The 16,830-nt window shown below is 42.7% G+C and overlaps 1 protein-coding gene across 1 annotated transcript; it reads left to right on the forward strand.

Moving 5' to 3' along the window:
- The first annotated feature begins 224 nt into the window (after positions 1–224).
- LOC140203743 (homeobox protein ARX-like) lies at positions 225–12,411 on the forward strand. The gene is made up of 5 exons (XM_072269777.1): positions 225–588; positions 848–1,319; positions 2,162–2,207; positions 4,235–4,515; positions 11,624–12,411. Exons 1-5 carry the CDS (start codon positions 390–392, stop codon positions 11,847–11,849), a joined length of 1,224 nt encoding a protein of 407 aa, XP_072125878.1. The 5' UTR covers positions 225–389; the 3' UTR covers positions 11,850–12,411.
- The last annotated feature ends 4,419 nt before the right edge of the window (positions 12,412–16,830 follow it).

The raw sequence follows: 16,830 nt of genomic DNA on the forward strand, positions 1-16,830 counted from the left end.
ACTATTTTTGTGCTACTTATTTCATTTTATATTTTTAAGTGTTGCAATGTACTGCTGCCAGAAAACCACAAATTTCGACATGCGTCAGTGGTATTAAACTTAATTCTGATTCTGAGCCAAAACGTGCCCGATGAAACTCATAATATGGTTCGTGTCAGTTAGCTGATTTATATGAAGGTCTTTGCAAAGGAGAGATCCATCGCAGATTTTGGGTTATGTAATGATATCTCGCTGGTCACACTATGTACCAATGGGAAGTGTGGCTGGAGATGTTTACTTAAAGTGGTGCGCGCTCAAATTGCAGAGCGTCATTAATGCGCTCGTTAGACATGTTGATGCTTTCGGGGGGGAAGTTGGTCTTCTGACATTTGCGGAGAAGCGGGAGCGCCATGCAAACTCAAGGGAACAGCTCGCCGCCTTGTCCGGGGAGCTTGGATGCCGCCGTTACTGAGAAGCCTCAGCCTTTTCCTCTGCTCTCTTCCTATCTCATTGACAGTATCTTGGGGCGCACCAGTCGGCCTGTCAAACGGGGTGATGCTCCCTCACCTGGCGTCAGAAACCTCCAGGGGGAAATCGAGGAAAATGCGGGTAAGTTGGTAGGGCTTCCTTCCGAACAAGCCTTCTTGTACTCCCCCCTCAAAAACAAAATAATTCTGTCCATTCGTTTGTGAAGAATTGCCGGAATTGTGCTTTGTATTGTATAATTAATATTTCTAAAACAGCAATGCTTAAAAAAAGGGGGAAATGCGCCACATAGTTAAAATGTTTACGCAAATTACCTTTTTGCAATTGTATGGAATTAATCCAGGTGAATTATTATGATTAAATTTTATTTTTTTTTCTTGAGATCATTCAGCAGGCATCAGGAACCAAGAACGGGGTTGGCTTCAACACACACGCTCGGGACGAGGGGGAATCAAGGGCAATGAATTTCCTTCGAGCGAAACGAAAACCGATACCAGCCCCGTGCCGACACAGGGGGAGCGACGGGGCGATGTGAAGCTTTTACCGCCGGTGGAAAACGCTTTGCCTTCGATGTTAGGAGAACGGGGTGCGAAAACTTGTGGGGAGAGAGGAAGAGTCTCGGAAAGCCAGTCACTGGGAACGGGGGCTGATGAGGAGAGGTCGAAAGAAGTCGCGGATCAGAGGGAGTGTGTCGGGGAAAGCACGAATCTTCAGTACTTCCCTTGCGTTAGTGAACAGGAGGACGGGTCTTTCAAACGGAAACAGCGTCGCTACAGAACTACCTTCACTAACTTTCAGCTGGAGGAGTTGGAGAGAGCTTTCCGGAAAACCCACTACCCCGATGTCTTCACAAGGTAACTGGAGCTCAGCGCAGGAAACTGTGGGCGACTGCCAGCACCCGCAATATCAGTAGCCCTACCCTCAGCGGCTCCTGAAAGAACCAAAGTTAATCAACTCCGGCTCTACATTAAACCAAACCACATCACAAGGAAATAAATAAGAATTTTCAAAACAGGTTGATTAAAATTCAGCCCGTATAAAAGTTCTCGCTAAAGTTTGTAAGTCTCTCTTACAATAACATATATTGTGTCTAACAAAATAAGTAATTTTTGAATCAAAGTTCAAAGTAAATTTATTATCAAAGTATATACATCACCAAATACTACATTTTCTTGCTGAGGGTATCATAGCAGAAGAAAGAAATTCAATGGAAAACTACACAAAAGAAAGTTTATAAATCTCTCTTACAAAAATATATAGCAAAACAAAATTGAGCCTCCCAGATTGAGAGGTAATTTCTAAATCGTTTAAAAAGTAGGCTGCATTTAACATAAAAACATGATTAAAAATACACCACATTTTTAAAAAATCTCTACCCCTTCTCTCGGGGGTTTATTACCGTTTCGATGGAGTCATGGTGACTGGTAACGGATTAAGTGTCCAAATTGTAACATTTTAAAATGAAGTTACTTTGTTAAATATATCGACTATATAAACAAATAAATGCTCAGCACCGAAATAGCATGGAAAGCACCTGTTTTCTGATACGATATGAATATCCTGCCAGTTTTGGGAATCTGAGTCAAGAAACTGGCGAAAGCACTGGGCAAGTCAGTTTTATTTAAAGTCAGCTGGACATTGCAGTGTTGTGTCTACAATATAAAAGTGGATAATAATGTTCTGTGTTTCTTCGCAGGGAAGACCTGGCAATGCGACTCGATTTAACCGAAGCGCGGGTCCAGGTGTGTGTTCTTAATCCTTTAATTTGGCATGGCGGGGTTAAATCGCGGAGCCAGTGACAGATGCAAAATTGCGTTAATTTGCTCCTGCAGGTAACGGTGTGTGGAATGGGCCTTCGACGATATTCGACGTGCTCGTTAAATCTTCGGATTGTACACCATGTTGTAAACATCTAAATCGGAGAGATCTTCGTGAGGGAGTTAGGAAGAAAATGAAACCAGTTTTAAACCATAGAATTTAAATATCCATTTGTTCCATCAGATTAAGCCACACATTCGCCATTCCTGCGGCAACTCGTGAAGTACGATGCAGACCAAAGTTAAATCGTCTGCATTCAGTAAATACTCACTCACTTTCAGATCTCCAGGGAGTGATGAAGTTACAAAGGGCTCTGGGGAGTGTCCGGGAACAAAAACCATCTGGCGTACAGCAACACTGGCACTGGGCTGTCTGGAGAAGTTTATTTAATTAAAACATAACCCTTTGCCTTGCTGGGCAAATGAGAATTTCAACGATTTTCGCCTTATCGCAAATAAGTAATTAAGACGTTAAAATAAATCCAGTTATTATAGCATAAGTCTATATTTTTATTTAAGAACAAATAATAAGGTTTTACTGTCATACCCCCTTGTTTGGTGAAACACGTATTACTGCATCGTAACGATTATCACAGAATTTGAATCAGAATCAGGTTTAATCTCACTGGCATGTCATGCGCCAGCAGTACAGTGCAATACGTAATAAAACACTATAAATTACAATACGATATAAATTAAATTGTGCGAAAAGAGAGGAATTGAGGTAGTGTTTATAAATTCATTGTCCATTCAGAAATCTGATGGCAAAGGGGAAGAAACTTTTTTAAAAAGCTGAGACGGAATTAATTCATCCACAAGGATAAATTAAGAATCGATAACTGTCAAGTTTGTTCGCGCGTTCTGTGATTGTTGTTACACCCACGTACCAAGACGTTTAATTTCTGATATATCGTGTTAAAATTCTACACTTAGAAATAGCCTGATATCTGAACAGGCAACCTTCGCGTAAGGCTCCCTGCCCATAGAGTGCATCTTCGCTCTGGAAATTTAGCAACAATTCGGGTCCATTTTAAACACGCGCTAATTTCAAATAAATCGCTGGAGATGTTCGACGTCTTTGGGTAACCTAAGATTCCCGCTGATTTCAAGAATGGGCACCTCGATTAGGAACTGGGGTGACCCGCGGCGTTTGCGTCTACCTTCGAAATTTCATTTCGGTTTGTGTTAAAGAGAACATATAAGGGAATTTAAATGTTGGGGATCGCACACCTGTGTAATCTGGGTTGGAATATCCTCGCAATGGCATGAACCACCAGCGGATGGGGAGTTCTTTGGAAGCACTAAAAAACAATTTGGCAATAATCTTAAATCTGTGGTTCTGTACACCGGCACATTAATTAGAACTTCTCATAGTACAAATAATTCAGCCAATCACAAGTTAACTATTTTAAAATAAATAACCCCTATTTAAAAGTTGATGAAAATAAACTGGAAATCGTTAAAAAGGCTGAAAATACAGGAACCATTTAGCAGGTCGTGTGTGAAGAGAAAAGTAAAGTCCTCGAGGGATCTCGGCCAGAAACGTAGACTGTTTAATCTTTGCCTCCTGACCTGCTGAGTTCCTCGAGCATTTTGTGTTCGTTTCTCAAGAAACAGTTGTTGAGTCAAATGAAGAGTCGTCCACCGGAAACTCTGGCCCACACTCACTGACCCGCTGAGTGTTTGCAGCATTTTCTGGTTTATTAATGATTATTTTTTGTTTATTTTGGTTCTCCGGAGGGAAAATTTAGCGCTTTCCTAATCATATCATTCAGAATCTAACTTTTTAACGCTTTAGTGACGTACAATGAAGACCAGTTTATTTCCAATACTCGACAATGATTGGAAATGCCTCCAGGGTGTGGTTGGATGGTTGTGCTCTTGCTCGGGGTGCGCAGTTTCTTGGCGAGCTTTGACTAATTGGACGCTCTTACACTGCTGTTCCGTACTAGGTGTGGTTCCAAAACCGCAGAGCCAAATGGAGGAAGCGTGAGAAGGCTGGAAGCCTGAGCCATCCGCACGGTTTGTCTCTGACCAGCCCTCTGGGGCTCTACCTGGACGTGCCGTTGGCCCAGTCCACTGGCTTGGAGTCGAGCTGGAGGTCATCATCTATCCCTGCTCTTTCCGCGGCGACAGGCACCAACGCCTACAGCCCAGCAGCCCAGCTAGGAATCAGCACCTTCATCGGGACCACTTTCTTCAGACACCCCTTACTCAACCCACACTTTGGAAGGTTGGTATAAACACTTCGAGATCCGTTCTCACATTTTAAACACTAATTGTCATGACTGTTCGATGTTAGACCGTTGTGTTTATAGAGTACGTGCTTAATTTAACATGCAACTAATGCAGGTTTTTTTTCCCTCTAAGGAAAACACTGGAGTAAACATTACTCCGTTGTTTATAACAAAGTCATAAGGCAGAGGAGCAGAACTGAGCCATTCAACTCCTCAGTCTGCTGTACTGTACCATCATAGCTGACTTATTAACCCTCTCAACCTTATTTTCCTGCCTTCTCACCGTAACCTTTGGTGTCTTTAACCAAGAACCTATCAGCCTCTGCTTTAAATATCTCCAGTGACTTGGCATCCACAAGCAGTTGTGGCAATGAATTCCATGGATTCAACACCCTCTGGCTAAAGAAATTCCGCCTCATTTCTGTTCTAAATCGACGTCCCTCTTGTCTGAGGCTGTGCCCTGTGGTCCTAGACTCACCCACTATAGGGGGCATCCTCTCCACATCCACTCTATCTGGGCCTTTCAATATTCGACAGGTTTTCAATGAGATCCTGCCTCATTCTTTCAAACTCCAGCGAGTACATACCCAGAACCAACAAACGCTCCTTATATGTTTTCATTCCAGGGATTATTCTCATGAATTTACTCTGGACCCTCTCTAATGCCAACACATCCTTTCTTAGTCCAAAACTCACCTGAAAACTGCTCACAGCATTCCAAGTGCAGTCTGAGCAATACCTTAATAAAGGCATTATCATCTCGACATCGGAGTTAAGACGAGCACGTGACACGGCTTCTGCAAATTCTCATTCAAATTTGCGTGAAATCCCAACATTTACGATTCGTGGCCATTAAAATTCAACGAAAGTAATTCAAGACTGGTTCATAGCTACTGCATCTGTTATTTTAAGTTGAAGATGTGGGTATAATATTGCCATGTTTCAATTAACTAGCCCCTCTTTAGAGTCATTCAAGATATTTTAATGTCATTTTCACTGACACAAGTGTAAAGCCAAACGAAATAATTGCAGCACAAAAAAAACACCTACGATAATATAAAAAACACAGTAAAAGACACACATTTCAATACATAAGAATGCTTATACACATTGATGATATATCCATTAATTGATGCTCGGCATAGGAGTGTTTATACATAGGGTAACTGACAGGAAACAATAAAGTAGTGATGGTTATGGGTGTGAAGGGGTTGGTTAGTGGGTGAAGGTATTGATCAGCCTTGGTGCCTAAGGAAAATAACGGTTTCTGAGCTGGTGGTCCTGACGTAGTTGCTACACTGCCATCTCCCTAACAGGATTGGGACCAGCAGTCCATGAGCGGGGTAGGTCGGACCTTTTTTGTTATTGACCTTTTTCTGGCACCTTTCTGTATATGTGCCCTTGATGTTTTATTAATTGATTGAGTCAAATATACAGTAAATTTGCAATTGATGACAATGTATCTTTAGATTAATGGAAAGCTATTAGGATGTGGTTAAAATTACACTGAAAATGCATACAAAGAAGCCCATGCTTTGAGAAATTAACAGGCGGAAATGGAGTGATAGCTTTCAAAGCCCCAATATTTAATTTATTTTTTGCTTTTTTTTAATCGAAGAAAAACTGCAGTTGATAGAAATCTGAATTCTATTATTATTGAAATGAAAATGTTACTCTTGATTCTCTGATTTAAATCGTTTTGATTATGCCATGGTTTTCAAAGGAAAGTGGGTGGGAGATGGAGAGATGGGGATGCAGACAGATAACTTGACTTTAAGGTTGTTCTAGCTGGGAGGGGTAGTGATGATGAGCTCCCACTACCTACTAAGTGCTGCCAATGGTGTGCATCTCAAATAGCCTCTGACTCCTAAATCCAGCTTCAGACCTTCACATGTGATTTAGCTACTAATCCTGATGAAACCATTTCTACTGACAGAAGGGACAAAGGCAGGTTACTGGCACCTTAAAACCAGTCGCCTTGGGCAGATGGGACTCACCAGCTGTGGTTGGCAGTTCATCTAGGAGAAGGAAAGCTCTGATCTCAACCCTCCACCGCCTTGTGCTACACCTACTCATAGGGAAGGCTTCGAGAATAAACCCTGAGGAAATTCCAGCTGGAGTCCTGAATGCAGTTCAACGATGACTGTCAACTCCTGCAAGTGCCGCTGGTGCCATACGATATCGGTCTCTGCCGTTCCTTTGGATTCATCAGTTGCATGTGGAAAGGGAGCCTGCTACGTGGGTAACAGGTTGCTCTCCATACTGTACTGCCTTGGCTTGCATACTGGTTTACATATACATAGACAGCTAGGACTTAAAATCCATAGTCAAACCAACCAGCGGAGGGTCTCAAGAGGGTATTGTCCTACAGAGAAGTGGCAGCGACCCCATGAGTCATTTAAGCTCTTTCTCTGTTGTTAATGTTCCATGAATAACACCATAACTTTGCCTCGTCTGTTACTGCCCAAAGCAGGGTCATCAATCCAATAAATAACAACTCTTTGAATAAGGGCAAATTTCCTCTGTTTTGTAAATTAAGTACAGGTCGACCTTCACTGATCTGGCACCATTGGGACCTGAGAACTGCTGGATTAGTGAAAATGCCGAATTAGCATAATCAGTGCCAGATTATAAAAGGAACCGGATTACAGGTAGTCGGATTAGTGAAGGTCGACCTGTATTTGATTTTTATGCCCAATTATGATGCACAGTCAAATCTCTATGCCTACTAGATAACTATTTGCTATCTAGAAAGTATGGTAGTAATTTCAATTAGTTACTTTCTATTAAGTAACAATTGTAGTCTGATCATTCGAGTTGAGTATGATCTTCTCCTTGGAGGTTGTCAGTTGGTGAGTCCTCAGGTGGCTGTCGAGACAGATCTGGGAGTCACATATTCTGGTGCAGTGTGGAAAAGAGCAAGTGGTGGGTGTGGATAGTGTTTGGGTCTTTTGGTTGTTCAGTCTATCCTTTTTCTGCGGCACAACGGAGTTCGTTCTCAAGTAGTGCAGCTCCCTTTTGAACAGATTTCCTCTAGGTCTATCTGTCGAGTGCAATGTCTTCCCAGTTTTTAGATGGAATGTTGAATTTCTTCAGGCTGATTTTGATGTTATCTTTGAAGCGTTTCCTTTGCCCATCAGGAACTCACTGACCTTCCTTCAACTGGGAGTAAAGGATCTGTTTGGGGAGACATGACTAATGTAACTATTAGTAATATGGAAATATGGTGGTGGTATTAGTCTGTAATTATCCAAATAATTTGTATTACTCAAATACAGCCCACCTCCATCTTAAAGGTTTTCTTCCCTGTTAATGAAACAAAGTATGTCTTTTTTTTTGTAGTTTTCCATTATATTCTCTGTAAATTTTACAGCACAGAAGTTTCCAAATTATACTAGTGGGTGTACTTTATTACTTTAGAGATACAGTGTGGAACTGGTCCTTCCAGCACTGCCTGTTAACCCACTGATTTAACTGTAAACTATTCACAGTACAATTACCTACTAACTGGTATGTCTGGACTTAGGGAGGAAACCGAAGCACCTGGAGGAAACCACACAGTTTACAGAGAGAATGTACAAACTCCTTACAGATGGCACCGGAATTAACCTCCAAACCCTGAAAGACCTGAGCTGAGTAGCATCACTTTAACCACTACTCTACCCGGGCGCCCTGAAATGGTTTGTAGAGGTAGTGGTCACATACCAATCACTTTGCAAAGGGTAATTGTCCCTCAAGGAAAGTTTAGTCAGATTGCAGAACAAACAATATCCAGGTCATCGCAGAATTTTACTCCAGTCCAGAGTATATCCATTGCTGTTCTTCCCAGTGAGGAACAAAATCTCCTCAGCAGATCAAAGTGCTTGGGTTCATATATTTTGTAGCAACGTTCTAGGGAACGGTTCAACAGGTAAAACAGGTCAGCTTGATCTACTGATCTATATCCAAAACTTGCAAAATATTTTATGTCAAGTAGACAAATGTGTTTTTTCAAATGCAGGATAACACATAAAATGCTGGAGGAACTCAGCAGGTCAAGCAGCATCTTTGGAAATTAATAAACAGTCAATGTTTCTAGCAAAAACACTTCATCAGTACTGTTCTCAGCCCAAAACATTGACAGTTTATTCTTTTCCATAAATGCTGCCTAACCTGTTGAGTTCCTCCAGCATTTTGTGTTTGTTGCTCAGATTTCCAGCATTTGCACGATCTCTTATGTTTATGATTTGCTGCTCCACTGTGAAGTCTCTTTGAGGTATGCCTACCCTGAAGAAGCTTAAATCTTCACTTTAACATTAGTTCAGTGAGACCCTCTGTCACTAAGCCCCTTCTGTGGTCTCTGCTTCTCTCCAACTCTTTGACCATGTGCTCACCCAATCTCACTATCACAGCCATGTGTTCCTCCTTGAAACTTGAACTCCTTCCCATCCTCCTCGCCTTCTTAATCTGGGCTCTTCTCCTTTCCAGTCCTGATGAAAGGTCTTAGCCTGAAACATCAGCTCTTTCTTCCTCTCCATAGATATTGCCTTACCTGCTGAGTTCCTCCAGCATTTTGTGTGTTGTGTCTGTTGCTTTGGATTTCCAACATCTGCAGAATCTCTTGTGTTTACAAACGCAAGAAATATTTGCAGTCTTAACATTAAATGCTTTATCATTGCCATAAATTGTATTCACATCTGAGAAAAAGTTTGATTTATAATAAATGGAAGGTTATTAACTTATCTACTGCAATAATTGGTTTTATCCCCATCATTTTATTAATATTTTTGTTCTTTATTTTAAAGAAGAAATTGGATGGTAACTAACAGGTCAGTGGGAAACCGTGTGGAGAGGGCAAAACATTTCATCTCCAAGTGCTGAACATGAGTGACTGACGCTGTAAAGTGATAGGGAAACAGACCCTTCAGACCATCTTATCCATGCCAAACAAGATGCGTACCTCAGCTCATCCCACTTGCCTGTATTTAGCCCACATCTCGCTAATCCTTTCCTACCCACGTACATGCCTAAATGTAGACAGGTACAATAGCACAGTGGTTGGCATAATGCTCTCTCTCTCTGGCTGTCCATCCCATGATGATAGTTCCTTTCAGTCAGTTAGTGGAGTTGGTACCCCACTCCTCAGAAAGGAACTATGTGTGTGTGAATGGATTTTAGGTGAGTAGGGGGTTGCACAGGTCCAGGTCCACCCTCTTGATATCCCCTCCCGGATCCAGCAGCATGGTGGGGTCCAAGACGGCTGGGGAAAGTTCTGTTGCAGTGAATGCCCAGATCAAGCTTCAATGCAAGGGATGCCCTTTCCATGCTTCACGGCACGTGTTTGCTAGATGGCTGTTGACCCTATGAGAGTGTTCATCCGCCCTTTGACATGTCTTGTTTCTTTGTCCTGCAGGGTCTAGCCACCCTCCTCACCAGGCAGGCCTGGTGGGGGAGCCGGTTTAGTCGCTGACTACCTGACCATGTGACAGGTAGTACTGGGTTACATGGTACCAGTAGCACTCAGATGAGCAACCTGACTATAATGCTATTACAGCATCCTCAACCAGAGTTCAATTCCACCTCTGTCTGTAAGGAGAGTGTTCATTCTCCATGTTTCCACGTGGGTTTTTTTTCCAGGTGCTTTGGTTTCCTTCTAAGGTCCAAAGACATTTGGGTAAGCAGGTCAGTTAGACACATGGGTGTAAATGGATTGCCTAGGCTCAACGGGACAAAAAGACCTGTTACCATGCTGTACAGTGCATGGCTACTTTATTAGACACACCTATTTGTTATGCAAGTATCTGATCAGCCAATCATGTGGCTGCAACTCAATGCATAAAAGCATATGGACATTCTCAAGAGTTCTTCTTCAGAACAAACATCAGAATGGGGAAGAAATGTGATATAAGTAACTTTGACCACGGTGGAATAATTGTTGGTGAAAGACAGTGTGGTTGAGTATCTTGGAAACTGCTGATCTCCTGGGGTTTTCAAGCACAACACTCTCTAGGGTTTACAGAGACTGGGGCAAAAAACAAAAATCATCTAGTGAGTGGTAGTTCTGTGGGTGAAAACATGTTGTTAATGAGAGAGGTCAGAGGAGAAAGGCCAGACTAATTCAAACTGACAGGAAGGTGACAGTAACTCAAATAACTACACATTACAACGGGTGCTGTGCGGAAGAGCATCGCTGAATGCACAACCTTGAAGTGGATGGGCTACAGCAGCAAAAAATCACGAACATACACTCAGTGGCGACTTTATTAGGGACAGCTGATACCTCTGATTATAGACTCCCCTGTGCTGGAAGGAGTTGATGTTTCATAGCATTGAATATTGGAGATGGACAATATAGTAAGCTGTTAGTGAGGCTATGTGTGGATCAGTTTTGCAACTTTTTCAAGTGGTAAGTATATGGAACCAGCTGCCAGGGGATGTGATTAAGGCAGGTACAATGACATCATTTAAGACACACTTAGTAGATATATGAAGGGGTGGGACTTAGATGGATTTGGGAAAGCACTGGAAATTGGGCTAGGTGAGTGGACAACTACAGACTCATTGGACCAAAGGTCTCGTATCTGTGCTGAAATGTTCCATGACGTCATGGCCTTACCTGTGGTCCTCATGATTTTATATACCTCTAGATCAATCACCTGAAACTATACTACTTACTTTACAGATCTCACCAGACTCTTTAATATTTTACAGTACATTCACCAACTAGAGACACCAAAGTATCGCAGTGGTTAGGGCAATGCTATTACAGCTCAGGGCACTCTGGAATTGGAAGTTTAATTCTGACATCCTGTGGAAGAAAATTTGTACATTTTTCCCATGAGTGTATGAGTTTTCTCCAGGTGCTCCAGTTTCCTCCCACTATCCAAAGACCTACCAGTTGGTAGGTAAATTTGTCATTGTAAATTTTCCGTTAAGGTAGAGTTAAATAGGTGAGTTGTGGGGTGGTGTGACTCATTGGGCCAGAAGGGTCTGTTCCATGCTGTATCTCTTAAAATAAGTAAGGTGCATTTGCTTTGTCAGTGTCCAATGTGGACATTGTGGGGAGGGTGTGATCAGAATCTATTGTGCTTTATTCCTTTAGCTTATTAAATTTGTGGTTTTCAGGTTCTTCACAACAATGAACCCTCTGATGGCAACATCCCTGATTGTGAAGCCTTCAGTCTCTGCGGTGGACCCCGGTGTCTTCCCAGCTCACTCGCACTCGACAGCCATGGACAGAAAGTCCAGCAGCATTGCCAGTCTGAGACTGAAAGCTAAAGAACATGCGACACACAGCCCTCCCATCAGCTTGCTCCCTAATCTGACAAATACAGGCAAACAGGTCTGTTAAGAGGCGAGCAGCCCTTTAACAATGGGACTGTGGTACAGTGGCCAGAAGGCCGATACTGAAAGAGAAAGCACCTCAAGAGACTGACCCCAAATGCACCTATCAAGAAATGGCTGCTACTTACAAATGCATTGAAACTTTTGGGGGGAGAGTCCAGATAATAGCAAGTCACGTTGCATTGCCACTTATCTGGGATGGTGGGCAGACAATTATATAGGCTTTGTTTTAACTTAATAAACCCTTATGTCTGTGATCTTTAGTCACATTTGACATCTAGAAATCTCTAATGCAGAGCTGCCTTGTTGTTAACATTGTTTTTGAAAAAAAAGCCAAAGTCATTGTTAAAGAGATGCCATGTACATTCAAGGCTGTAATATCGCTTCTAGGGGGGAAAGATGTCTTTCTTTAGGGCTTGTATCTGTATAGATAGGAGTTTTAGTACACAGATCACTACTGATGAAGATCTATTTAATTTATATAATGGTACAACAGAATTATAGTATTTTAACAGTAAGTAATGTGTCCCTTGTGGTTTATGAGATTTATACAAATAAATGTTGATTTAATGATGGTGTCAATGATACTGCTGGTTATGAGAGGTCATTCTTTACATTGAATCAGAATCAGGTATTTGATATATATCATGAAATTTGTTGTTTTGTGACAGCAATACAATACATTTAAAAATTACCACACGTTACAATTAGAAATATGAAAAAACTAAGTATTAGTGCAAGAAGAGAGCAAAAAGGTGAGGTGATGTACATGTATTCACAGAGCATTGAGAAATCTGCTGGAGGAGGGAGGAAGCTGTTCCTAAAATGTTCAATGTTTCTCTTCAGACTCCTGCACCTCCTCTCTAATGGTAGCAATGAGATGAGGTCATGTCGTGCATGATAGAGGGTCTGTAATTACGGATGCTGCCTTCTTAGGACATTACCATTTGAAGATGTCCTCAATGGAGTGCTGGAAATCTGAAACTAATACAGAAAATAAACTGGAAACACTTGAGCATCTACAGAAAGAGTGCCTCAAGGCTGTGTGCTGAGCCCTCTTCTGTACTCCCTTTTCACCTATGACTGCATTCCTGTACATGATTCTAACTCCATAATCAAGTTCGCAGACGACACCACGGTGGTTGGCCTTATCAGAGGGGATGACGAGACGGCCTACAGGGACGAGGTCCAGCACCTGACCCACGTAGTGTGCCGACAACAACCTGACCCTTAACACCCAGAAGACCAAGGAGATCATTGTGGACTACAGGCATGCTAGGAGCCACACTGATGTCCCCATCTACATCAACGGAGCTGTAGTGAAGTATGTATCAAGCTTCAAATTCCTTGGTGTCCACATTTCCGAGCATCTCACCTGGTCCCTGAACTCCTCCATCCTGATCAAAAAGGTGCAACAGCGCCTTTATTTCCTGTGGAGCATCAAGAAAGCTCACCTCTGTCCCAGGATACTGATGGATTTTTACCACTGTACCATTGAGAGCATACTGATCAATTGCATCTCAGTGTGGTATGGCAATTGTCCTGTATCAGACCGCAAAGAACTCCAGCGTGTGGTGAAAACTACCCGGTGGATTATCGGCACCCAATTGCCCACCATTAAGCATACCTACCATAAACGTTGCCTGGTCAGGGCGAAATGCATTATCAAGCATGCATCTCACCCTAACCATGGACTTTTTACTGTTCTCCCATCCGGTAGGCGCTACAGGAGCCTCCGCTCTTGCACCAGCAGTCACAGGAAGAGCTTGTTCCCTGAGGCTGTGACCCTGCTGAACCTCACATCACAGTGCTAAGCAGTATTGCACCCATATTGTACTGCCTCAGTACTTTTATATTTGTGTGCTGTAGCACTTACTTTTTATTTGCAGTTATTTTGTAAATAATACTATTCTTTGCATTTCTGGTTAGGTGCCAACTGCATCTCATTGGCTTTGTATCTGTACTCAGCACAATGACAATAAAGTTGAATCTAATCTAATCTTAGCCCCTCACTCTGATGTTCTGACAGATTTGGGGTTTGACTTTTTCAGTTCTTTATTTTCAGCTGACTTTACATTATTTTCCAGTAAAAAGAAATAGAAACAGAGAAAACATACAGGCCCTTTGGCCCACAAAGCTGTGCCGAACATGTCCCTACTTTAGAACTACCTAAGCTTTACCCATGGCCCTCTATTTTTCTAAGCTCCATGCAGCCATCCAGGAGTCTCTTAAAAGACCCTATCGTTTCCATCTCCACCACCGCCGCCGGCAGCCCATTCCATGCACTCACCACTCTGCATAAAAAAACTTACCCCTGACATCTCCTCTGTACCTACTTCCAAGCACCTTAAAACTATGCCCGCTCGTACTAGCCAATTCAGCCCTGGGAAAAAGCCTCTGACTATCCACATGATCAATGCCTCTCATTATCATGTACACCTCTATCAAGTCAACTCTCATCCTCTGTCGCTCCAAGGAGAAAAGGCCGAGTTCACTCAACCTATTCTCATAAGACATGCTCCCCAATCCAGGCAACATCCTTGTAAATCTCCTCTGCACCCTTTCTATCGTTTCCACGTCCATCCTATAATGAGGCGACCAGAATTGAGAACAGTACTCCAAGTGGGGTCTGACCAGGGTCCAATATAGCTGTAACATTACCTCTCTGCTCTTAAACTCAATCCCACGATTAATGAAGGCCAATGCACCGTATGCCTTCTTAACCACAGAGTCAACCTGCGTAGCAGCTTTGAGTGCCCTATGGACTCGGACCCCAAGATCCCTCTGTTCCTCCACACTGCCAAGAATCTTACCATTAATACTATATTCTGCCATCATATTGGACCTACCAAAATGAACCACCTCACGCTTATCTGGGTTGAACTCCATCTGCCACTTCTCAGCCCAGTTTTGCATCCTATCGATGTCCCGCTGTAACCTCTGACAGCCCTCCACACAATCCACAACACACCCAACCTTTGTGTCATCAGCAAATTTATTAACCCAACCTTCCACTTCCTCATCCAGGTCATTTATAAAAATCACAAAGAGTAGGGGTCTCAGAACAGATCCCTGAGGCACACCACTGGTCACCAGCCTTCATGCAGAATATGACCCATCTACAACCACTCTTTGCCTTCTGTGGGCAAGCCAGTTCTGGATCCACAAAGCAATGTCCCCTTGGATCCCATGCCTCCTTACTTTCTCAATAAGCCTTGCATGGGGTACCTTATCAAATGCCTTGCTAAAATACATATACACTACATCTACGGCTCTACCTTCATCAATGTGCTTAGTCATCCTCAAAAAATTCAATCAGACTTGTAAGGCACAACCTGCCTTTGACAAAGCCATGCTGACTATTCCTAATCATATTATGCCTCTCTCATAAATCCTTCCTCTCAGGATCTTCTCCATCAACTTACCAACCACTGAAGTAAGACTCACTGGCCTATAATTTCCTGGGATACCTCTATTCCCTTTCTTCAATAAGGGAACAACATCAGCAACCCTCCAATCCTCCAGAACCTCTCCCATCCTCATTGATGATGCAAAGATCATTGCCAGAGACTCACCAATCTCATCCCTCGCTTCCCATATTAGCCTGGGGTAACATTCCGTCCAGTCCCAGTGACTTATCCAACCTGATGCTTTCCAAAAGCTCCAGCACATCCTCTTTCTTAATATCTACATTCTCAAGCTTTTCAGTCCACTGCAAGTCATCCCTACAATCGCCAAGATCCTTTTCTGTAGTGAATACTGAAGCAACGTATTCATTAAGTACCTTCACTATTTCCTCCGGTTCCATATACATTTTTCCATTTTCACACTTCATTGGTCCTATTCTCTCACACTTTATCCTCTTGCTCCTCACATACTTGTAGAATGCCTTGGGGTTTTCCTTAATCCTGTCTGCCAAGGCCTTCTCATGACCCCTTCTGGCTCTCCTAATTTCATTCTTAAGCTCCTTCCTACAAGCCTTATAATCTTCTAGGTTCATATCATTACCTACTTTTTTGAACTTTTGGTAAGCTCGTCTTCTTGACTAGATTTACAACAGCCTTAATGCACCACGGATCTTGTACCGTACCATCCTTTCCATGTCTCATTGGAACGTACCTACTCAGGACCCCACACAAATATCCCCTGAACATTTGCCACATTTCTTTGGTACGTTTCCCTGACAACATCTGTTTCCAACTTGTGCTTCCAAATTCCAGCCTGATAGCCTCATAGTTCCCCTTACTCCAATTAAACATTTCCCTCACTTGTCTGTTCCTATCTCACCACAATGCTATGGTAAAGGAGATAGAATTGTGATCACTATCTCTAAAATGCTCCCCCACTGAGAGACCTGACACCTGACCAGGTTCATTTCCCAATACCAGATCAAGTACAGCCTCTCCTCTTGTAGGCTTATCTACATATTGTGTCAAGAAACCTTCCTGAACACACCTAACAAACTCTACCCCATCTAAACCTCTCACTCTAGGGAGATGCCAATCAATCATCCAAGTTTAACATCTCAGTGGATGAGCATCTGGGGGACAGTGACCACCGCTCCCTGGCCTTTAGCATTATCATGGAAAAGAATAGAATCAGAGAGGACAGGAAAATTTTTAATTGGGGAAAGGCAAATTATGAGGCTATAAGGCTAGAACTTGCGGGTGTGAATTGGAATGATGTTTTGTGCAGGGAAATGTACTATGGACATGTGGTCGATGTTTAGAGATCTCTTTCGGGATGTAAGGGATAAATTTGTCCCGGTGAGGAAGATAAAGAATGGTAGGGTGAAGGAACCATGGGTGACAAGTGAGGTGGAAAATCTAGTCAGGTGGAAGAAGGCAGCATACATGAGGTTTAGGAAGCAAGGATCAGATGGGTCTATTGAGGAATATAGGGAAGCAAGAAAGGAGCTTAAGAAGGGGCTGAGGAGAGCAAGAAGGGGGCATGAGAAGGCTTTGGCGAGTAGGGTAAAGGAAAACACC

This window comes from Mobula birostris, chromosome 10, assembly GCF_030028105.1.
Source record: "Mobula birostris isolate sMobBir1 chromosome 10, sMobBir1.hap1, whole genome shotgun sequence".
Taxonomy (NCBI): Eukaryota; Metazoa; Chordata; class Chondrichthyes; order Myliobatiformes; family Myliobatidae; genus Mobula; species Mobula birostris.